General features: G+C 46.3%; 1 protein-coding gene across 3 annotated transcripts in view; it reads right to left on the bottom strand.

Moving 5' to 3' along the window:
- Positions 1-24,727, bottom strand: part of shroom2a (shroom family member 2a) — a 139,525-nt gene that overhangs the window by 57,279 nt on the left and 57,519 nt on the right. The window contains exons 2-3 of one of the 3 annotated variants that reach the window (XM_078409447.1): positions 19,618-19,769; positions 347-448 (exon numbers count right to left, since the gene is read on the bottom strand). In XM_078409447.1, coding sequence (XP_078265573.1) covers positions 347-448; positions 19,618-19,769 — 254 coding nt within the window. Of the gene's footprint in view, positions 1-346; positions 449-4,321; positions 4,373-19,617; positions 19,770-24,727 lie in introns of those variants that run through there. The other 2 variants (XM_078409448.1, XM_078409449.1) reach the window with 2 other exon arrangements.

The raw sequence follows: 24,727 nt of genomic DNA, 5'->3' as shown, positions 1-24,727 counted from the left end.
ATTCTAGTCCCTCTCCAATGTTGAGAAATTCTTTTTTTTTTTGACAAAGACATGTTACCTTAATTTCCCTTTATTGCACAATTCTCAGGCATAATGTACTCAGGCATGTGCCTACAACTAGTTCCATGCTTATGATACGACATAGGAACAGGAACAGCAGAAGACAACCAAGATCACTCACAACACAGACACTCACATGACAACACCACAGATGAAAATGATGGACTAACATCAAGACAGTGGAATGCCAGCCTGTCATTGGTGAGGGGATGCATTAATGCTAAAATGGGGCGGGGGTGGTGTGGAATTAGAGAAGAGGAGGATCGATGGGTAGGCATGCTGTTACCTCATGGAAATTCTCAAGATCTTCGTCAGAAAGCTCCTTGCCACATCAGCCTCAGTCTCTGATGGAATTTTCTGTGCTACAATATCCACCATTTTGCCCTTCCTGAGTGAGCCAAACAATGAAAGGAAGAAATTCAGGCAAGTGGAGATCTGGAGACAGGAGGTGTTGGAAAGTGCACAATGTCCTCATCTCAGTCCTAAATGGCCTACCCCTTATTCTTAAACTGAGACCCCTGGTTCTGGACTCCCCCAACATCGGGAACATTTTTCCTGCATCTAGCCTGTCCAAACCTTTGAGAATCTTATATGTTTCTTTAAGATCCCATCTCATCCTAAATTCCAGTGAATACAAACCCAGTCGACCCATTCTTTCATCATACGTCAATCCCACCATCCCGGGAATTAATCTGGCGAACCTACACTGCACTTGCTCAATAGCAATAATGTCCTTCCTCAAATTAGGAGACCAAAATACTCCAGGTGCGGTCTCACCAGGGCCCTGTACAACTGCAGTAGGACCTCCTTGCCATTATCATAATCATACTTTGTTAGCCAAGTATGTTTTGCAACATACGAGGAATTTGATATGTCATACCAATAAAAAGCAACAAAACATACAAAATATATTTTAACAGAAACATCCGCCACAGTGACTCCTCCACATTCCCCAATGTGATGGAAGGCGAAAAAAAAGTTCAATCTCTTCACTTCTTTGTTGTCCCACGGTCGGGGGCCTCGATCCTTCTGTTCACAGGGTGATCTTGGCTCCCATAGCCGGCGTCCGAGCCCTCCGCATCGGGGCGATTAAGCTCCCGCATCGGGGGGATCTCAGCTCCCCGCACCGGCGATGGGATCCCGGGTCAGGGCTAGTCGAACCTCTTGCGACTTTGGAGCTTCCCGACCTCAGTTTCTACCCGAGACTGCGAGCTCCTCGATGTTGAAATCCGCAGGCCGTAGTTGGAGCGTCGATCCCAGGCAAGGGATCGCAGGCTCCGATGGTAAGTCCACGGCCCTGCGGTGAGGCTCAAAGTCAGTCTCGAGCAAAGCCTCCAGCTCCATGATGTTAGGCCACAGAGCGACCGTTGATACGATCCGGAAAACAATCGCATCTCCGGCAAGGTAAGAGATTGAAAAAAAAGTTGCCCCCAACCCGCTCCCCCACCCTCCACATAAAACCAGAGAACAGTAACACATACTTTTAAAACACTCTACAAATAGCAAAAAAGACGAAAAGACAGACTGTTGGCGGGGCTGCCATTGCTGATGGCGCTTTCTTCACTACCTGCTGTACCTGCATGCTTACTTTCAGACTGATGTACAAGTACTCCCAGGTCTCGTTGCACCTCCCCCTTTCCTAATCTGACACAATTCAGATAATAATCTGCCTTCCTGTTCTTGCCACCAAAGTGGACAATCTCACATTTATTCATATTATACTGCATCTGCCATACATCTGCCCACTCATCCAACGTATCCAAGTCACCCTGCAGCCTCATAGCATCCTCCTCGCAGCTCACACTACCACCCAGCTTTGTGTCATCCACAAACTTGGAGATGTTACATTTAATTCCCTCGTCTAAATCGTTTATATATATTGTAAATAAATAGGGCCCAATCACCAAACCTTGCAGCACCCCACTCTTCACTGCCTGCCATTCTGAAAAGGACCCGTTAATTCCTACTCTTTGCTTCCTGTCTGCCAACTAGTTCTCTATCTATGTCAATACCCTACCCCCAAAACCATATGTGTAGGAAGGAACTGGGGGTGCTGGTTTACACTGAAGATAAACAGGAAAAGCTGGAGAAACTCAGCAGGTCAGACAGCATCTCTGGAGAAAAGGAATAAGTGATATTTTGGGTTGAGACCATTCTTCAGACTGAGAGTCAGGGGAGAGGAAACCGAGAGATATGAAACAGTACATAGAATAATTAATGAAAGTTATGCAAAAAGACAGATCAAAGCAAGATGAAACCATATAACTGGATTCTGGAATCCTCACCTCTTGGTCTCCACCCACCAACACAAATATATAGCATACACTTGAAGACCAGCTCGCCATCACCCCTCTCATTAACCTCTGTGGGCATCTGCCTCCTCGTCACCTCAAACAGAATTCTCAACCTATTCAAGATCTTCCAACCATACCATCTCTAGCTCATGGCACTATCCCTAAATCTCATCTTCTGATCTCTTATTTCCTTCTTTAATCAGAAGCAGAACGCTGCTCACCAATTTCCCTATCTCTCCCTCTCCCACTCTCCCTCTTGTCTCTCTCGAACACCTACCTACTAGGCCAAGCCCTTTCTCAGACCCTTTTACTCAGTCCCCATCTTCCTCCTTCTTCTTCCTTCCTGCAGCTCTATTTAAATTCAATATGTCCCCCTTGACCTGCAACTTCAAACAGCTCGATGTGTTATAATGTCATTGCCAGCTGTGGGACTTTGCTGTGCACATATTGATTTACTTGCATCCTGCAATTGTGCCCACATAAACCCCAAGAGCATTTTTTAAACGCCCTTTGCGATGATCTGAGATTGTGAAAAGCGCAGTACAAATCCAAGGTCATTCCTTCAGCTGCTGAGGATGAGGATCCTGTTATAGTGACCCACACAACGCAAGCAGTGCCATAATGTGGCTGTCGATGAGGACTGGCCGCACCATGGGGAACCAAACTACATGAGAGGTAGAAGGAGAGTGGGAATGTCACATCCGTGTGGAAAGTCACACTTCATGGTTGAACAAGGAAACCACACTTAAAGCACAGAACTGCTGCTGAGAGGCAACTGTTAATGCACTATAAATTCAAGATTACCAGCAATAAAATGTTAAAAAGTAATATTTAAAACAAACCATCGCAATCGGCACTCAATCCTGCTCGTCACTACATGGTGGAATGCGATGCTGTAACCAAAGCAATTAGCTCTATGTCTTTCAAAACGTTTCTATCTACAATCCAAGCTGACAGCCCAGTGCATTGCAGTGGGAAGCTGCATTCTTGGAAGAGTTTTAATTTTAAATAGACAGTAAACCCTCGCAACAACGGACCTCTATATAACAATAAAAACATTCTCCTGGAGTCACTTGCCTGCCTCTCAGGTAACACGTTACAGAGATGAAGGCAAGTGACTCCAGGACAATGTTTTGATCCTTCAGTAAAGCAGCTCATTTGCTAATTGCTGTTTTGCGTGAGTCTGCTCTGCACACCTGTGCCTGTCTCGGTCCCTACCTTTGGACACCACCACAACTGTAACAGCGCTTCATTAGCCAGAGAGCACATTGAGAATAATCAGAGTGAGCAGAAACTGCTGAAGAAACACTCGAGACTTTCTCTTACCTTTTAGAGGGAGACAAGTCGCAGAGTCCGTGTGACTAAGTCACAACACATTACCCACAGTCCTCCTGGGGATTTACCAGAGGGGGATCAGGGACAGGTATACCCAAGTCTGTGCTCAAAAACTACACGTAACAAGTGCAGCTACCCGGGAATTCCTGACCACTAAGGATGAAGTAGGAGCATTCGGGATGGTATCGACAACTTTGTGTGCACACATGGGGAGCGCACAGAGTCTGTGCCTAAACGACAGCTGGAGCCCACGACCCACAACCTGCCGTCCCCCCCTCCCCCCCCTACTCCTCAGCCACCTCCCGTCCTGTCTGTGGATGAGCCTGTGATTCCCACAGTATCTTCATCAGCCAGCTCAGAACCCACTGGACCAGAGTGGAAGCACGTCACCCTCCTTCCTACTGGACCACCCAAGGAGGAGGAGAGGGCCAGATCTTGCGGTTAGAGGCAGGAGAAGGAATTGAGGAGAGCACGAAGGATTTCACATCAGAGAATAAACAGGAGGTTGGCACAGAGGCTGTGGCCAAGTCGGAAACACACTCGCCAGGTGTTATCAGTGGAGTCGGTCTTACCGAAGCAACACAGTTAGAAGGGACGCAACTCAGATGGGAAGAGGTGAATGGCTAACTTACAGGCGGAGGCTGAGAGACCCCATGTCTGTGGCAGACACCAGAGTGTGAACTGCAGCCTCCTGACTTTGTTGCGCTTCAAGCCCAGCCGGTGAAGGTCCTCGGAGCGGCTTCATGAACAACAGGGATGGTGAGAGCTGACGATGTTAGGGTGGGATCCAGGCTGTGGAACGAGCAGCCTTGGCCTCTCAGGCTGCCCCTAAGGTCAGCTACGTTAATTCAACATTCCTCGCATAGTCTGTGGGCTCACATCCGCCCCTCGCCCCTCACCCCTCCCCCCTCCCCATCCCAGGTAATTCCAGCTGACCCTGCCTCTCCGGTTGGTTGCTATGGCCGCAGCTAAGCCAAGCATTAAAGGCTCGTCTGCCAGCAGCTCCCAGTGTACACATGCTGTCAGGCAGCCCGTCGTCATCACTCTCCCCCCCTTCCAACCCCACCCCTTCAAACCCATGGGAACACGTGTGGCCCATTCAGCTACTGAAGCTTAATAGCCAGCTTTATATAGAGCATTAGCTTGGAGGGGTGAGGGGTGAGGGGTACAAGGCATTTTCTTCTCCAGCCCCTTCCCTTCCCTCCAAAGTTAAGCAGTTAAATAGAGATACAAGGAACTGCAGATGCTGAAATTCTAAACAAAAAAAAGCGATGGAGGAACTCATCGATAGACACAAAACTCAATGGGTCGGGTGGGGAAAATAAATAGGCTGTGACCCATCTTCAGACTCTGAAGTCTGAAGAAGGGTCCTGACCTGAAAAGTCACCTATCTATTTTCTCCAGAGATGCTGCCTGACCCATTGATTTACTCCAGCATTTTGTATCTATCTTTGTTATAAATCAGCATCTGCAGTTTTTCTGAATTACAGAGGAACTCTGCAATAGTTGTCAGCAACAGCCGTGGAGGGAATGGACGGGTGGCGTTTCAAGTCGGGACCCTTCTTCAGACTGATCATCAAATGATGTTTCAGGTCAAGACATTTCTTCCTCAGTCCGCAAAAGTATCCCAATCCAAAACCTGGTCTGTCCATTTCCCTCCACAGATGCTGTTTGACCTGCTGATTTCCTCCAGCTGTTTGTCGTTTGCTCGAGATTAGGCAGTGTGTCCAGACTCTGGCTGTGGAGCCATCTACAAAACCATTCTTATCTGTCAGCCACATGGTCACTGGATTGTGATGAACTAACAATCTGCTCAATCTCTGCTTCTTTTTCCAGTTCAGGGAAGGTTGTAGGCAGGTTTTTAATCAACTTTTAGTAGTTAGCACTAATCTTGAACGGCACTGCGCTATAAAGCAGTGCCATGTCAAGAGTCAAGATGGTTGTATGTACCAGGACGGGAACAATTATATTCATACTTGCTGCAGCTTTACAGGCACATTAATGCAACAACACAAGTAAATATACAATCAATTACCAGCTATCACAAGCAAACCAGATCACATGGGTGCAAGCCAAAGAACCTAGTGCAACCTTAGTAACTGACCAGTGGGGAACTCATCAAAGCGCGAGTTACACAGAACTCCCAGCCAGCAGGGATTGTCTTCATCAGGTTCAAAACCATCCACATATCCACTCCCTCACCTCCACCCTTACATGGGGTGTGGGAGTATTAGCTATGGAGGTCTCATGCAGCAGAACGCAATACCATCACCTCCTGGTTCAGAAGGCTGTGGGCTCAAGGCCCATTCCAGAGATGTGAGCACAATGGAGGCTGACATTCTGGCTAAACCAATGTTTAGTTTAGTTTAATTTATTGTCGCATGTACTGAGGTACAGAGAAAAGCATTTTTGTTACGTGCTATCCAGTCAAGCCGTCCACAGTTGTGCAAGGCCAGAGTGTTTTATTGTCATACTAGACGGGTGTGCACCCATTGGGAGCAAATCTCTGCTCCGGGCAGTCCTGCGGGCACGGCTGAGGTGGGGGGGATAAGGGGGGTTGAGGAGGGATGGAGCGGGTGAGTGGGGGGGAGGGGGAGTGGGGGGGGGAGGGGGGAGGAGAGGGTGCTGGACCAATGCAGGAGAGGTTTGGGACTGGAACCGTTGGGTGGAAAGCTCTCCTTCGGGCCCAGCAACCCTACCGATCCGTGGACCCATTGCCGGGTGGGGAGTGCCCCCGGGGCCATGCTGGGCCCAGCAACCCTACCGATCCGTGCACCCGTTGGTAGGCGGGGAGCGTCCACCGGGGCCGTAGGAGGGCGAGGGGGGGACAGGGAGAAGCCACTGACCCAGGCCCCTTGCATCCAGCGCTGATGGCCATCTTGTTGGACCCTCTGCCACAAAGTGTTTAATAGCCTGATGGTTTTAGGGATGAAGCTGCTCCTGAACTTGAATGTTACAGTTTTCAGGCTCCTATACCTTCTTCCTGATGGCATGTGAAATGAGAGCGTCCTGGGTGGTGTGGGTCTTTGATGTTGCTGGCTGCCTTTTTGAGGATAGGGGGAATAACATAGTGCAAGATTAAATCCAGTAAAGTCTGATTAAAGGTAGTCAAATGATACAGCACTCTGCTTTGGAGGAACCAAACTTCAGCTGAGACATTATCTTATAGACTTAAATGACCCCACAATATCATTCAAAGAAGAGCAGCACTTATTTAGATGTGGGTGACGTTTCGGGTTGCGACCCTTCTTCAGACTGGAGAAGGGTCTCGACCCGAAACGTCACCCATTTTTTCTCTCCAGCGATGATGCCTATTCCACTGAATTACTCCAGCTTTTTGTGTCAATCTTTGGTTTAAACCAGCATCTGCAGATCCTTCCTACACAATATTTATATGTCTGGTCGGTGCCATAGCCGTGGAAGTTTGCTATGTGCACATTGGCTTTAGACACTGCCACAGTGGCTATGATCCAAAAATAACTCAACCCCTTTGTTAAGCCAGAGGCACCGAAGGTAATCAATGAACCCAAGCTTTGGTTTCCTCAAACTGTGAGACAGAGATTAAAATATTTACTGCAGCTTTTGTTTGATACATTACACTACGGTAATCAACACAGGAAGAAATTCTGTGTCTTTGCAATCAACTGCAGCCCTCAAAGTCATGACAAGCAACTAGACAAAAGCAAATTATTTCCTTTGGAAGACAAAGGTGCTCCTGAGAAACTCCAAGCCATGATTACAACAGAGCCTGTAAATTTATGATTCCCTCTCTCCTAGATGCTGCCTGACCTGCTGAGTTACACCAGCATTTTGTGATACCTTAAATTTATGAGCACCTTATCTCACCAGGCTGTCCTGTCCGAGGTCACAAAGACTTGGTTGCTCTAATGGGGTGGGGGAGGTGCTACATCGTAAAGCACAATTAAGGGGCTCCAGGGACACGTAAACTGTACTGATCCTTGAGTAATTAATGTGTTACCTTAAACCTTCAGATTGCGTTACTGTCCATTAACAAGCGAGTCCTAATGGATCGGTTCACTTCCATTGTTCTCATGGGAGGACCACGTTCATATAACCATGGGGATGGGGAAAGATTGAACTTCTAACTGCCCCTCAGTACAAGATACACTTCTGGAGACTATCTCCCTTAAAGGGATGCATAGTTATGGTGCAATTTGGGTTGCCAATTATTCATAACTGTTATGGAGTTCATTGGAATTAAAGATTACTTTGTGTGAAAGCACAGTGGTACAACTGATATTACGATTACTTCACGGCACCCGAGACCTGGCTTCGATCCTGACCTCGGGTACTGTCTGTCTGTGCGGAGTTTGTACATTCTCCCAGTGACCACGTGGGTTTCCTCCGGGCGCTCCGGTTTCCTCCCACAACCCAAAGACGTGCTGGTTTGTAGGTTAATTGGCCTCTGTAAACTACCCCCAGTGCGTAGGGAGTGGATGCGAAAGTGGGATACATAGAACCAGTGTGAACAAGTGATCGATGGTCAGCGTGGGGTAGGTGGGCTGAAGGGCCTGTTTCCATGCTGTATCTTTCAATCAGTTTCATGAATCAATTAATCACCTGCTGTGAGGAAACTAGAGGACACGTACAGGCATTGAGAAATGTAACTTGCCGTTGCCAAATTGATGCCTTTTGACTCATTAACTCCATACTGACTCCAAGCAGGACAATATCAACAGTCCAATTCCCTCTTCCTGCAACCCCACAGCATGTGCTCTCTCTCTCTCTCTCTCTCACCTACCCATCAGTTCTCATTTCATCTGTTAGCCATTAACTTGTACTGAGGGGTAACTCTTGGAGTAGCCAAATAATCCATCAGTATGCACACAGTATGTGGGATGTAACCAGCTAGCTCCCTCTGATTTACCTACCATCCACCTATACTGGCGCTAACATAGTGGCCAATTCATTCAACGACACACTTATTATGGCAGAGACAGAGATTTGGCCCATCAAGACCATGCTGGTTCCGTAAAGCCATCAATCCCATTCCCCTCTTATAACTCTGTACTTATTCTCTCTCACATGTCCATAAATTTCCCCTTTTCATTCTTTTTGTAATCATCTTGCACTAATTGGTCATTTACATTGACCATTTAACCTGCCCAACAAGTCTTTGGGATGTGGGAGGAAACCGGTCCCAGGGAGAAGGTTGGAACTCCATCCTGGCAGCTTGGAGGTTAGGTTTGAAGTTGGATCTCTAGAGCTGTGAGGCTGCAGCTCTACCCACTGCCCCACTTTGTCTCCGACTCATCTTGCCTGCGATGGGGAGCTGCACTTTTGTCAAGATGTTGATTCCCACAACAAAGGTAACTCTTGCCAAGAGTTCAAACACTCAGGTCACCTTGACAAACATAATGATCCCATTCCACCCAGAACACAATCAAACCTGAATTAAATGCAGCAAAATGCAACAACAACTATTTATTACAGCATGGTGGTGGATCTTAACAGCAGCCCACACGGCAAATCCTGCAGTAACAAATTGCATTCAACAGACCTGGAAAATAAATCACTATAAATGGGTGGAACCTGCACGTTCATTGCCTTCAAGACACCCCAAAGAAGATTTTTCACCGAAGCAACTGCTCTTTTCAAGTGTAATTACTGATGGGCTATAGAGCAGTAGATGTTGGATGAAGGGTAAATGTTTGGTTGGATTTTAGTCAGAGAATGACATGGGATCTTCTACATCTATCCGAAAGGAGAAAGGGTATCTTCAGCTTAGGATTTGATGAAGCTGATACTGGTAATGCCAAGGTACTGCCCCCAGATTTATCACAGTGCCCACCGTCTGGCCATTAGGGGTTGCACTGTTTTCTGATGAAGCAGGGTGTTGGTGTGGATTGAGCTCTGTGGGAAGAAACAGTCGAGCTGTGATGCTTTATGTCAAAGTTGGAAAGGTCATAAGGAATAGGGGTAGAATTTGGCCATTCGGCCCATCAAGTCTACTCCGCCATTCAATCATGGCTGATCTATCTCTCCCACCTAAACCCATTCTCCTGCCTTCTCCCCGTAACCTCTGACACCTGTATTAATCAAGGATCTATCTATCTCAAGGCCACAGACCTTTGAGCCAAGGAGGCAGTGAGAAAATCTAACCAACACATGGAGTATGAAAGCCTCCTTCACTGTCAGAGTGAGGCCAACGTAAATTGGAGGAGCATCACCTCATATTTCGCTTGGGCAGCTTACAACCCAGCAGTATGAAAATTGATTTCTCTAACTTCAAGTAAGCCTTGCATTCCCTCACTCTCCATCCCTCCCCCAACATAGTCGTCCTACTAGTTAAACTGTCATCCTGCTCAGTTTCACTGTTTGTATCCACTCGTTATCACCTTTTCACAGCCAACAGTGGGCCATTGTGGGCTCCACCTTTCCCTGATCATTGTTGCTGCCTTTGATTTTTTCTTCCGCATTGCTTTCATTCATTTGTTCTTTGTACCTTTTCATATCTCTCGTTTCCCCCTCCCCTGACTCTCAGTCTGAAGAAGGGTCTCAACCCGGAATGTCACCTATTCCTTTTTTCCAGAGATGCAGGCTGACCCACTGAGTTACTCCAGCATTTTGTGTCTATCTCCAACACGGAGGATGGTCCTGCCAAAATCAACCCCTTGTTTCGCCAGAGAAAAACGTAGTGCCTGATGTCTACACAGCCCACTAGTGCCCATTACATTGGATCATTCTCCGATGAACCAGCCAACACAAGGCCACTTTGTTGTGGGGGTTTCTGCAGCAAAGCAGAGCAAATGCCAGTGGGTTGTGGGTCCCACAGCACAGCGGGTACAGTGACACTACAGATACTGGACAACCGGAGTACTTTGGCAAAGTAATTACCACACACGCATTAATTAGGTTTCAAAGTCAATAGTTTTGAACACATATTTACTCCATGCTTTGCTTACCAGGCAAGACATGAGCAGACATTCTTAATTTTCCATTATGGAGTGCATTGAAACAAATGCAAATTTATCCTCATCTAAATTTTCTCCGAGCTACCTGCAGCCTGTATGCCCAGCCAGGAGGTGGCAATGTGGTGCCAGTGGCACATGAACAAGCATGGACTGTGAAATAAAATAAGACACAAAGTGCTGGAGTTACTCAGCGTGTCAGGCAGTCTCTGGAAAACAGGGATAGGTGACGTTTCGGGTCAGGTCTCTTCTTCAGAATGATTGTGGGGCAATGCAATGGGAAGAAAGCAGGAAGAGAGGAGGGGCAGGCAAAGTCTGGCAAGTTATCAGTGGATAGACACAAAAAGCTGGAGTAACTCAGTAGGACAGGTAGCATCTCTGGAGAGAAAGAATGGGTGACGTTTTGGATTGAGACCTTTCAGTCTTCAGTCTGAAGTATCATCCATCAAATTTGGAAGCAGATGGATTGTAAGATGTACTAATCTGAAGAAGGGTCTCGACCCGAAACGTCACCCATTCCTTCTCTCCAGAGATGCTGCCTGTCCAGCTGAGTTACTCCAGAATTTTGTGTCAACCTAGTCCTTGCTCTGCTGGGGAGGATGGGATTTGGAAATGGAGGGAACACGGTTGAGAGCTGGCTTCTTTCGTGCAAGGAAAACCACTGTTAAGGAAAAAAGGAAGGCACCTCAGTGGCACTTAAAATGGAAGGTCTTATCATCAGCACAAATACAACGCATATGTAGAAACTAGGAGACAGGCCGGGTGGGAGGTGCAATATATATCTGTGGGAGGTTGCGAATTTGCAGTAGATAATGTACTCAAGCCGTAAGTCCGGCTGGAAGCTTCAGCTCAACAGTGTGAAGACATGTGGTCTCCCAGTTTATGGAAATGTGATTCATTTCCAAACAGAAATGAAACGATTATCTCGCCCAAAACAATTTACCCTGGCTTTGAAACTGACAGAGATATTCAAACACTTTAAACTGATATTCCTTCTACATTCTTGCAAACTAACATTCTGCGTATCACAGAAGTTATCTCTATAAAGGGTATCGTACAAAGGGTCAAACACTCAGGTCTGGTGACTTTAATTTGTTTAGTAGGGCTGGAAGATTTTAGCGTGAAGAACTAAATATGTTGACTTCAGCAACTTGGCAGCTACGTACATGAATGAGGGCAAGATCCTCATGCCTAGCAATTCATCCCAGTTGGTGGCAGTACATGTCAGCACTTTGACCTGTGCCTCCACAGTTCATTCCATTGACTTCAGTAGGTCAAATGTAAGAGGCGGGGGCACTATGCACCGATGATACATTTAACATCCAAAAGCAAAATACCGCACACGTTTGAAATCTGAAACAAAGGTCAGATAATGCTGAATATACTTGGCAAATCAGACTGCATCTGAGAGAGAAACAGAGATAACTCATCAAATGCAGAGTCATCAACAACCCAAAACGTCATCTATTCCTTTTCTCCAGAGATGCTGCATTTTGTGTTTATCGTCAACTTGAAACGTTGATCTTCCAGATACTGCCTGAGCTGCTGCGTCATGCTTGCATTGTTTTATTTTTATGAGGTGGCACATGAAGAACCTAGCCTGGGATGAATTTCCAAGTATTAAAAGGCTTTACATAAAGCCCCAAGCTCAATAACGTGCATTTACTTTGCATGTGTAATGTAGCAAAATGCACTGGGTGGCTCACTGCAGAATAACGAGACATTAACACACAGAGAGAGCCAAGGGATGAGAGACTTAGCCAAATAACCAAAAGTAACTTTTAAAGAACTTAAGGGAGGTGAGGGAGGAGGAGATAGAGGTGTTCAAGAAGGCAATACCAGCACAGGGCCCTCGCAGATGACTCAAGAAACACATGGAGGAGGTCTCAACAAGAGTAGGCTGCAGAGCCTGGGGTTCGACCAACAAAGACAAGTATTTAAACTCAAGCCACTGCTGGACTGGGTGTAATGTGTCGTAATGTGGCACAGCCCAGCTCTGCATCTCCTGCATTCCTGCATCCTCCACCTTGTGATTTCACCACACCTTCCACGTACAAACAACCAAAAAACAAACTGCTGGAGGAACTCAGTGGGTCAGGCAGCATCTGAGGCTGGAATGGACAGGCAATGTTTTGGTTGGGATCCTTATTCAGGCTGATAGGAGCAGGGGGAGGGAGCAAAGCAAGGAAGGGGAGGTGGGGGAAGGACAAAGCCTGGCAAGTGATAAATGGATACGGGTGAAGGGGGCATTTGATTGGTAAATGGGTGGAATAAGTGACAATGGCTGGAGGAGAAAAACAGAAAAAAGGATGGCAAATGAGGGGAGAAGAGAATATGAAGCTAAAGAACACGAGATGAGTGGAAAGGGACAGGGGAGAAGGATAAGTGAAGAAATAAAAGTAAAATGAGGAACTCAGGGAATGGGAGATTAATGTACAAAGGAGGGGAACAGAGTAGGGTGACTGAGGTTGTGGTTGACGGAGGGGGAAATGGGTGCACACCAGGGTGGGGGGAAAGACGTGGGTAAAAAAAAAAGATGGGGGTATTACTTGTAAGTGGAGAATGCAATGTTCATAACTTTGGGTTGTAAGCTACCCAAGTGGAATATGAGGTGCTGTTCCTCCAGTTTGCATGTGGCCTCACCCTGGCAATGGAGGCCAAGGACAGGAATGTCAGTGTGGGAAGGGGAGTTAATTAAAATGGTTAGCAACCCGAAGATTGCTTACCGGGAGATTCCCAGTTGTGAACCATTTTAACTTCCCTTTCCATTCCCATACCAAATGTTCTCTCCTTGTTCAGTGCCCAGTATTTGCAAAAAGAAAGCAAATAGAGTCAAGAGTGTTTGTCATACGTGATAACAACTGAACAATGAGATTCTTACCTGCAGCAGTTTAACAGGCCCATAGATGCGATAATGCACAAATAATACATAAATCAAAAATATCATAAATTAATGAATAAACTAGGTAACCATATTAGTGCAAACGTATAGGTGCATAGTGCAAACAAGGACACAGTCCACAGAAGATCACAGCTGCTGAGGATAGTGTTTTCGTGTTCAAGAGCCCAATGGTTGCTGGGATGATGCTATTTTTTAACATGGTGGGCAGTTTTCAGGCTCCTCTAACTTCTTCCCAATGGTAATTTCAAAATGACACTGTGGTCATGGTGATGTGGGTCTTTGGTGATATTGGCTGTCTTTGGGGGCGGACAATTTCCGAGGGTCCACCCTATTGTCCATTGTCTATTGTCTCATGAAGGATGTTCTAACCTGCACTGACCTTCCTGGCATGCCTTCCTGGTCGGCATTGCACAACCCCGATATTCTTCTGTGTATACTCTCACTCTCTCACTGCACACAACTAGATAAACTTGTTTACAGCTTATCACTATGGTCATCTTCTTCACCCTTTCAGAGATAACCCTCTCCCCCATAATTTTAAACACTTCTTTCAGCTTCTTCTCACGAGGGGTCTTCAATTTGAAATTAACTGTTTCTCTTCCTGCAAATGCAGTCTGACAAGCTGCGTATTTCCAGCAATTTTTGGTTTTATTTAAGCTTTAGGTTCTGTTTTGTTAATGCCCCTCCAAGGTCTAAATGTCTCATTGAGATCACCTCTCCTTCTAAACTCCAGTGAGTATAGACCCATCATAAACTCTCTTCAATTTATAATATCTCATCCAGCAAATCCACTCCCATGGGCAGGTATATCCTTTGGGTATTGAAACTGAAACTGCACACAGTACAACAAATGAGGTCATCGCAAACGTCAGCACAATCTTTTTGCTTTTGCCTTGTAACCTCTGACACGCCACTTGCTTGTCCACCTGCATGTTTACATTCTGCCTCTCGTGATCCAGCTTACACAGATCTTTTGTACACCAACAAGTAATCGTTTCTCACTAAACACGCCTTTTTTCCCTCTCTTTGTGCCAAAGTATAGTTTTCTTTCACACATTATACTTCACCAGCCACCTCTCCCCCACTGTCGTACCTTTCCCAGCTCATGAAGAGCAGAGTGCTGCAGCTTGTATACCCACTGCCTCATAGCGCCAGTGATCCGGGTTCGATCCTGACCGATGCTGTCTGTGTGGAGTTTGCACGTTCCCCCTGTGAAAGTGCGTGCTTCCCCGGGATGCTCCGGTTCCCTTCCATGTCCCAATGTCACACGAGTTGTTGGGATAGTTGGCCCCAGCAGGTCCATAAGTGGTAAAATCAGGGGGAGAAGAGTCAATAGAAACGTGGGGAGGACTCACAAGGACAATTAGTCGGTGATTGGAATTAGACAATAGAAAATGTGGGGAGGACTCACAAGGACAATTGCTCTGTGAGCTGTCGTAGACTTGATGGACTGAAGTGGCCTTCTTCTACACCACAGGGAAAAAATACAGCCTGATTGCAGTGTCCTTACATTCAAGAGATGAATATAAATCACATCTGGTCCAGTGCCCTGCACTGACAGCTCACCAGGTATAGTCTGCCATCTGAACACAACACACTCATTCCTATGGATCATTCACCTACGTATACTTCTTAATTATGTACCACACCATATCAATGCAGATACACTGTACCCTCGGCAGTGGAGAGGAAGGTGCAAGGAGAAGGGGTATTTTAAATTTGAGGTGTGCCGGGAAGGAAGGGTCTTGATACAAGTCAGGATCTTACCTGGTCTACCAACACCATCACCACAGTAAAGAAGGCACAGCAGAGACTCCACTTCCTGAGGATCCTCAGGAAAACCAACCTGCAGGAGAAGCTCATGTTGTCCTTCTATCGCTGCTCCATCGAGAGTGTGCTGGCATACTGTATAACCACATGGTATGCCAGCTGCTCAGAAAAGGACAGGAAGGCCCTTCAGAGGGTCATCACGACGGCCCAGAAGATCATCGGCTGCTCACTGCCCTCCCTGGAGCACCTGTTCAGCCTACGCTGCCTCAGTAGAGCAGGCAAAATAATAAAAGATCCATCCCACCCCGGCCACCGTCTGTTTGTTCATCTGCCCTCTGGTCGACGTTTCAGGTCGATCAAATCCCGAACAAACAGACTTAAGAACAGTTTTTACCCCAGGGCCATACGAGAACTGAACACTACCTTTGCACTAGGCAACACCGTTAAAAAATCTTGTACTTAATATAATTGTATTTAATTGTATTTATGTATTTATTTGTTTTTGCATTTATTGCATATATGTTTGTACGCACCGTCAGGATTGGCTATTTTTCTAATTTCGTTGTACTCGTTGCAATGACAATAAATTAATATTATACAACAACGATGTGGAGAAATCATACCACCTCCACGGTGATGACCTGCCGATCGGGACCAAGAAAACTACTGGGGCGGCACAGCTGGTAGAGTTGTTGCCTCACAGCGTCAGACACCCACCCGGGTTCGATCCTGACCTCGGGTGCTGTCAGTGTGACGTTTGCATGTCCTCCCTGTGACTGCACGAGTTTCCTCTGGATGCTCCGGTTTCTTCCCACAACCTAATGACGTGCGGGTGTGTAGATTAAATGGCCTCTGTAAATTGCCCCTAGTGTACAGTGAGTAGGAAAGTGAGATAATGTAGAACTAGTTTGAATGGATGATCAGTGGCTAGCATGGACTCGGTGGGCTGAAGGGACTGTTTCCAGGCTGTATCTTTCAATCGAAAAAAACTACCTCAGCACCCATGCTCAGGGTAGGACCAGTGTCAGTCTCACTTTCAACCTCATCTCCCAAAATGCTGCCTTGCCCACCGGCCTCGATGGAGGATAGCATGCGGCCCCTTCTTACGGGGTTTGAGTGGCTACATCCTTGACTTGACATTGCGTTGTCCAGTGCACAAGCAAACAGCGGCAACAGCAAAGGAATGCCAGGTATTTAACAACATAACACTGTTCCCTCAGTCATTTCCCATCCAGAAGGTCAAAGGACACACGCTGGGGGAAAGGATGTGGATTGATGTAGCACCCCTCCCCCATCTCACGTCAGGAAGTGCCGAGACAAGTGAGTGTCAATGAGCACCTTTCCACAGGGCACTCAGCTTATATAGAAACCATCGCAGACAGCAATCTGATGACAAGATAATCTGATGTACCAAGGCTGACTGAGGGACACAAGAGGCAGGGTGGAGGCAGCAGGCACCTCAGGGGCAAGATGGATGGCTCAGGAGCAAGAGAGATGCAGTCGCCTCACGGATAGGGACAGGGACAAGGACAGAGACAGGGATAGGGTGGAAGCAGACAGCTCGAAAACAAGATGGACGGCTCGAGTGCAAGGTCGAGATTGGGGGTTGGCTGCTTAGAGATGGGGCGGGAGGAATGGCTGCTCAGTGACAAGATGGAAGGGGGAGGTATCTGCTTAGAGAAGGGGAGAAATCTCCTTCGACAGGGGGGAGGGGTGTCTGCTCAGGGACAAGAGGGGATGGGGACGGGGAGGGGAGAAGGGGAGGGGGGAACGAGAGGGGGGGAGGGGAATGTCTTCTCAGGGTCGGGGGAACAGGGCCACTCTACTTATACTGTACACCTGGACATCGGGGAAATAATATTTGTCCAGGATGCTACAGAGTGCCTGTTCCACGCACCACATGTCACGACTACGAACTGGTGCTCACGGTTTGCATGTAATACTGAGAAGTTTCAAACAAAATGCAAATTAATGCAAACTATGGTGTGCAGACAGAAAATAAGGTACAATGCTCACAATTCAAAAACTGTTTTAAAAAATATTTCCTTATGATTCTGAAGGAGTCCATTTAATCCGTCCAGTCTACTGCCCCAGTCTCCGGCAACTCCATCTGTACCGTACCTCCATTTTCCCTGTTTGACCTTTTCCTGGCTCATGTACTGTGGTCTGATTCACATATATCCCATTCAGGGGTAATTTACAGGAGCTAACTAACTTAGCAGCATGTTCTTGACCGTGGGAGGCACCAGAGGAAACCTACACAGTCAAAGGAGGCCAGGGTATCGAGGGCTGGGGGAAGGGGACGTAACAGACTTACTTGACCCAGGTGTGATGAATAGCTTCCTGACATCACCTGGAACAGGGTCACCTTAATGTTCAGCATCTCCTCCTGCACCACAGGGGGCGCTATCTCTCAGGAGAGGTATTAAAATGAAAACACCACCACCCCTTTGATGTGGACCTAAAAGCTGTTAATGCTCTCTCTTGGACAACGTTTAACCCTCCAGTGACAACCTCAAACGTTATCTGGTCAGTGAGTTGCTCCTTGTTGGGTTATCTGTTTGCAAGTTAGATATTTCCTGCATTACAACAGTGATCACTTGACAGTAGTCCGTTATTAGCTGTCAAGCATTTAGAGATTCTTGAGTTTGCGAAAGGCACAAGTCTCTGTTTTTCCCCTCTGCTCTCCACAAGGTGTTCTGCCCTCACCAGACTAAATCTCACTGAAAAGCAGACCCACTGATATTTGATCCTCAAATAGTGTTTTGAAACACGTTTGTCTGTAAATAATTGTTTACATTTCAGTGAGCATCCAATCCAATGCAATATATTATTGGGAAATTTCCTTTCTTTACACAAAAGATCACAGATCAGTCCCAAAGGTTCACCCATGAATCTACACAAACAGCTACACTGGAGGCTGTCATATCAGTGTGTTCTTAAATAGCCTGGAAAGTAACAGGATCAAAATAACCGTGCCACAATGTTGTTATTCATCAAATGTACCCCAAAGGAACAATGGGCAGAACACCATTCATTGTTTGTAAAGCATACCTTTGGGATGGAGGCACGGTTGACATTTATTGCCTATGACTAGTTATCGGTAGGTGGTAGTAGGCTATCTTATGCAGTCAGTCCATTGAGAATGCTACCACAGTGTAACTGGATAGGGAGTCCCCACATTCTGATCCAACCACAACGTTGGGACAGGGATGTGTACCCAACAGCTTGGGAGCAATCCTCATGTTTCCACTTTCTGCACATCTGAAACGCCATTTCACATCGCTTCCTGCATAGATCACAACGTGTAACCCAAGCTGAGAACCGTTCTTTCGGGTAACACAATACTGAGCACTTCATTTAGGATCTATTCCACGTTTATTACAGTGAGTCGGCACCTTGTTCATGAATGATTGACGAGAAGGCCCAAAACAAAGCTGGCTGGGCCCTTCGCAAAATAATCAACGGAAAGAAAGGAAACCAACACCTTAGTACTTCAGCGAGCCTACGGCTGTGGAGTCTGGGTTCATTATCAGTCCAGAAACAGAAGCATGAACTTGCATTAACATAGCACCTGTCTCAACCTCAGGTAGCCCACAGCGATTTACAGCCAACAAGGGGATTTCAGGGTAGTCACTGCTGTGTTCTGGGAACCATAGCAACTATCAACCCACAGGTAGCGACAAACAACATGGCAATAGCCAGTTCATTTGTTTTAAAAATGTGGGGTAAGATATAAATGGTGTCTTGGAATCAAAGGGTTTCCACCACAAGAGGGCATCTATTTCCAGCAGGGCATCTAAAAGGTGGCACTTCTGTCAATACAGCACTCCCAAGAACTGTTGGTCAAACTTATGTACTCAAGTGTTTGGAATAGAACTTGAACCAATGTTTTCCCTTCTCTCAGGTGCACTTAAAATATACCAAGAGGCTATGTTAAAGCAGCCCCAGATATCACTTTAAATGCACTGGCCAACTTTTGGTTCATGGTCCTCATTACTGAAGATTAACTGGTCACCAACACATTTCCGTTTTTTCGTGTAGCATTTTCCACATTATCCACTTCATAGCCAACAAAAGATCCATTTTAGAATCACATTTATGACAAACCTTAAACCATTTGTCCCAAACTCAGAAACCATTCTGTAAACTGGAAGATCCCTGCGTGTTTTGCAAAGTAAAGTTGCCATTCCACAGATGCTGCCCAACCTGATGGACTGGATCCAGGAGTTTCCACTTTTAACATCCTTCATCACTGTGCCAAGTACGTGAGTAGCGCCAGTGTGAACACCCCCCCCCCCCCCCGCTTTGATTCATGCCTCACCTCCTCACCACCATCTTCAGTGCCTTGTACGATCCTTTCACAAGGCAGATCGCCTCTTGCCTGAAGCCAGTCAGGATCACGTCGTTGATGCTGACGAACTCGTCTCCAATCTGAAGCTTCCCCACTGCTGCCGCTTTGCTACCTTCCTCAATCTGTGACGAAATTAAAGGAAGAATGAGAAAATAATTCCTCAAACCAGTATGCGTGTTCCAAACTATATATCAGCTTCCTGAACAGACTGTGCAAAATGATTTATAAGCGATTTTGAAAATGGCTTTGAATATACAAACTATAAAACTCGTACAACAGGGAAGAGGTATCCTTGTATCCAGTACTATTAGCGAATGAGGTATCAGCAACCTGCCTCATTAGATCACCAGTTGCTGTACCCTCTCCCCTCTCTGAAATAGAAACACAGCTGGTTTGAATGTGTAATCAATTTCCAGTGCAAGACTGATTTACTCATCAGACGTTTCAGCACCTTGGATGAATGGACAAAAAAGAACCCCATCAGAAGGAAACCAATGTGTAAAATGAGGAACTAATTTAGAAATACATACTTTCTGCTTTATTTTTTAATTTCATTTTTCAGTTTGTGACAACCTTGCGTCATGAAAGGGGATAGACAAATCCACACTCTGTCTACGCCTCATCTGCGCCCAGGATGAGGTTTTCTATACCAGGGCATCGGAAATGTCCTCAATCTTTAGGAAATGGGGGTTCCCCTCCTCCATTATAGATAATGCTCTCACTAGGGTCTCCGCAATATCCTGCAGCTCCGCTCTTGCTCCCCCTCCCCCCATTCGTAACAAGAACAGAGTCCCCCTTGACCTCACCTTCCACCCCATCAGCCGTCGCATACAGCATATAATTCTCCGACATTTTCGCCACCTCCAACGTGATCCCACTACTAGCCACATCTTCCCATCTCCACCCTTTCCGCCTTCCGCAGAGACCGTTCCCACTGAAACTCCCTGGTCAACTCGTCCCTTCCCACCCAAACCACCCCCTCCCGTGCAACCGCAAGAGATGCAACACCTGTCACTTTACCTCCCCCCTCGACTCCATCCAAGGACCCAAACAGTCTTTCCAGGTGAGGCAGAGGTTCACCTGCACATCCTCCAAACTCATCTACTGTATCCGCTGTTCTAGGTGTCAACTTCTCTACATCGAAGAGACCAAGCGCAGGCTCGGCGATTGTTTCGCTGAACACCTCCATTCCGCTCCGCTTAACTTACCTGTTGCTTAGTACTTCAACTCCCCCTCACATTCCCAATCTGACCTTTCTGTCCTGGGCCCCCTCCATTGTCAGAGTGAGACCCAGCACAAATTGGAGGAACAGCACCTCATATTTTGCTTGGGTAGTTTACACCCCAGCGGTATGAACATTGACTTCTCCAACTTTAAATAGCCCTTGCTTTCCCTCTCTATCCCCTCCCCCTTCCCAGTTCTCCCGCCAGTCTTACTGTTTCCGACTACATTCTATCTTTGTCCCGCCCACTCCCCTGACATCAGTCTGAAGAAGGGTCTTGACCCAAAACGTCACCCATTCCTTCTCTCCAGAGATGCTGTCTGTCCCGCTGAGTTACTCCAGCATTTTGTGTCTACCTTCCACACTCTATCATGTTACTCTTTCAAGATGGTAACAGACATGAGGAGGAAGCAGCAGCTACAAAAGTATGCTTAAAATTTATTTTCTCAAGTCTAACATCATGAAACAAATGGGGAGGTGGAAGTATTTTGGATCAGGTAAGATCTGCACCCTCTAAGTTATAAAGTCAAAGAACAATATAGCATGGATTCAGTCCCTTTGGCCCAGAAAGACTGTACCGACCATCAATCAATGATTTTACATTCATCCTACATTAATCCAATTATAAAAAAATTGCCCATAATTACCTTCAGATTTTACCACTCGCCTGCAAAGGTTCAATGGCACTTTTATTGTCACAAGTGTGAAGTGCTAACACACAGTGAAATTCTTTTTTCTTACAAACAGTCCAGTAAACCATTGCCAAGCCACCGATCCCCAATTAGCAAGTGTACAGAAATGGCAATGCACCAAGACCAATTAACCTGGCCAGGTACAAGGATTGAAAAGGTTTGGAGTGATTTGTGCCAGGCATAAACAAGTGGGACTAGCTCATTTAGGCAACTTTGTCGACATAGGGCCTGTTTCCAAGCTGTATAACTCTGATGCTAACAGCAGCCTTTGGAGGAGGGTGCCAGAGGAAACAGGCATTCTTTGTCCCACTTGAGCTGCTGCTACAATTCTCCAGAAGGTGTGAGAAAACAAATTGGCCATTTTACCCCCGACACAGCTCAAGCACCACACTGGCCGTTGTTTTACTTTTCTTTTCAATAAAAGATTGCTTTTATACTTGCAGTAAGCCCTAGCAACCAGGAAGGTCAAAATTCCATTGGGGTACTGACAAATGATTGGAATTTTTGCTTAACCCTGTAACTCACACAAGACATCTAATGTCAATAGTATTTAGGAGCCGTGCTCTCTTGTCCTCCTGGGTCGCCAAACGCAGAACTAAGATAGCATGAAGTCAAATTCATGCCGTCAGCATATTTAAAGCTTCCTGGACTTTTCCAAATAAAAAGGAATGGCTGCAGGCAGTGAAATGTTGGAAAAACTATCAAATTTTATTCTAATCATGCCTTTGAAGTAGGATGTCAGAAACACAGACAAGAAAAAAACTAAATCTTGCACTTTCAGTGGGAAGTTATTAACTTCATTTTCAGAGTCAGGGCATTTCTGACAGGACAGACCCAGTTACCTCAAACTGAGAGTTGCATTTCCCAGTCAAGACTCAAGTCGTTATCAGTGTGGAACCAGAGTTTCACATGGACCAGACCAGGTGAGCGTGGATGATTGGTATTCCTGGTTTTAGTTTTAATAACAAACTGACAGACTCATTGTTACTTTAATACATACCAGCCTTATTTTTCCTAATTCTCTTTTTAAATTACATTCAAATCTTTAAGCAGGCAAACTGAGATTTGTTATGGATTACAGGTATTTCTTGATTTACAAAGATTCTACAGATTCTCTACGACTTGCGTACGGGTTACGTTCAGAAAACCCATACGCAAGTCAGATTTTATGTAAGTCGGAATCACCTTAAAACTACGTAGAAACAAGGAACTGCAGATACTGGTTAATACACAAAGCGATACAAAGTGCTGGAGTAACTCAGTGGGTCAGGCAGCATCTCTGGAGAACTTGGGACAGGTGACATTTTGGGTAGGGCTGGTTTAGACTGATTTAGTCTGTTAAGTTATTCCAGCACTCTGTGTCATTTCACCTCAAAGCTAGGCGCTGATGCCGCTGGTCTGCACCAGCAAACCCTTCTCCACCAGCTGCCGCACTGTCCGGTTGATGAGCTTGTTGTTATGGCTCATGTTGTAACCCCTGGTCGACAGCACTTTCCTCAGGTCGCCACCATCAACAGGACGCGCTCTGGCTCCCTCCCCTCTCATCAGTTGCCGCTTCTTCCTATCGCCTGTTGCCTTGTCCACTCCACCACCACCTCCTTGTCCTTCTCCCCCGCATTCGCCGACATCTTTCACAAGGTGGAAGGAGGAGGTGGCAGTGGAGTGGGGAGCAGCAGAGTGTACAAAGTGACGGCCGGCAAGAAGAAACAGTAGCTGGTGAGGGGGGAGGGAGCCCCATGGTAACCAAGCGAATCCTGTCAGTGACGGTGGCCTGAAGAAAGCGCTGTCGGCCGGGGCTACAACGTAAGTCGTAACAACAGCTATGTCAACTGGACAGCGCGGCAGTTGATGAAGAAGGGCTCGCTGGTGCCCCTTGTTGGCAACTCGGCCGGGAGTTGCTCTCCACCACCTACCTCCCTCGTTTTCACTTGCCTTCTCAGTGTCGCAGCGACAGTGGCAGAAAATGGAAGAGCTGCAAACTCAGGCGATGGTTTTCTATCTATGAAGGTAATGTGAAGCCCTCACCCATCCTCCCATTGCAATAACACAGGTTATTGAGGAAACGGGACCACCCATTGGGAATTGTTTACATAAGTACGAGTTTACGTAACTCGCATATTACAGAAGTCAGCGAGTGCCTGTGTTATTATACATTTTTGCTATTGACACTTTAGTTTTCAATTTTAACCAATTTATGAATCTATTTCTTGCTATTACAAATCTCCACCCATATAAATACACTATACTAAAATACCTACAATGCGCTTCCTCCAGTTATTTTGAATTATGAAATTCTACTTACAAAACATTTCCTAAGAACATATCCTTTTTGCAAATGAAGGAATGGCTGTATTTGTCCAGAAATGTAAGCATTCCAGGAGAGTGCTCCTCTGTTAATCTCTCCAAATCTGGAGCAGTTGGAACAAATAGAAGCAAGAGTAGCGATCTCAGCAGTTTAAGTCTCCACAGGAATTCTGTAAGACGAATGATGACTCTCTCCACGTGCACTTTTTCTTCTGATTCCAACCTTTATCACACTTAGGATGAGAGGTGATCTTATCGAAACGTATAAGATTATTAAGGGGTCGGACACGTTAGAGGCAGGAAACATGTTCCCAATGTTGGGGGAGTCCAGAACAAGGGGCCACAGTTTAAGAATAAGGGGTAGGCTATTTAGAACTGAGATGAGGAAAAACTTTTTCAGTCAGAGTTGTGAATCTGTGGAATTCTCTGCCTCAGACGGCAGTGGAGGCCAATTCTCTGAATGCATTCTAGAGAGAGCTAGATAGAGCTCTTAAGGATAGCGGAGTCAGGGGGTATGGGGAGAAGGCAGGAACGGGGTACTGATTGAGAATGATCAGCCATGATCACATTAAATGGCGGTGCTGGCTCGAAGGGCCGAATGGCCTCCTCCTGCACCTATTGTCTATTGTCTATTACTGTAACTGAGTATCCATAACTCTTTGGGAGGAGAATGCCAAGGATTTCCAAATGTTTCAGTTAAACATTTCTCTTCATCTTAAGAGTCGTGTCATGGAGCGCTGAAAGAGCCCCTTGGGCCCACTGAGTTCATGCTGACCATTAAGCACCTATTTACACTAATCCCATTTTAATCTCCCCACATTCCCATCAATTCCCTGCAGGTTCTAGCACCAACCTGCATTTG

This window comes from Rhinoraja longicauda, chromosome 12, assembly GCF_053455715.1.
Source record: "Rhinoraja longicauda isolate Sanriku21f chromosome 12, sRhiLon1.1, whole genome shotgun sequence".
NCBI lineage: Eukaryota > Metazoa > Chordata > Chondrichthyes > Rajiformes > Arhynchobatidae > Rhinoraja > Rhinoraja longicauda.
This window is presented reverse-complemented; position numbering and strand designations above follow the sequence as displayed.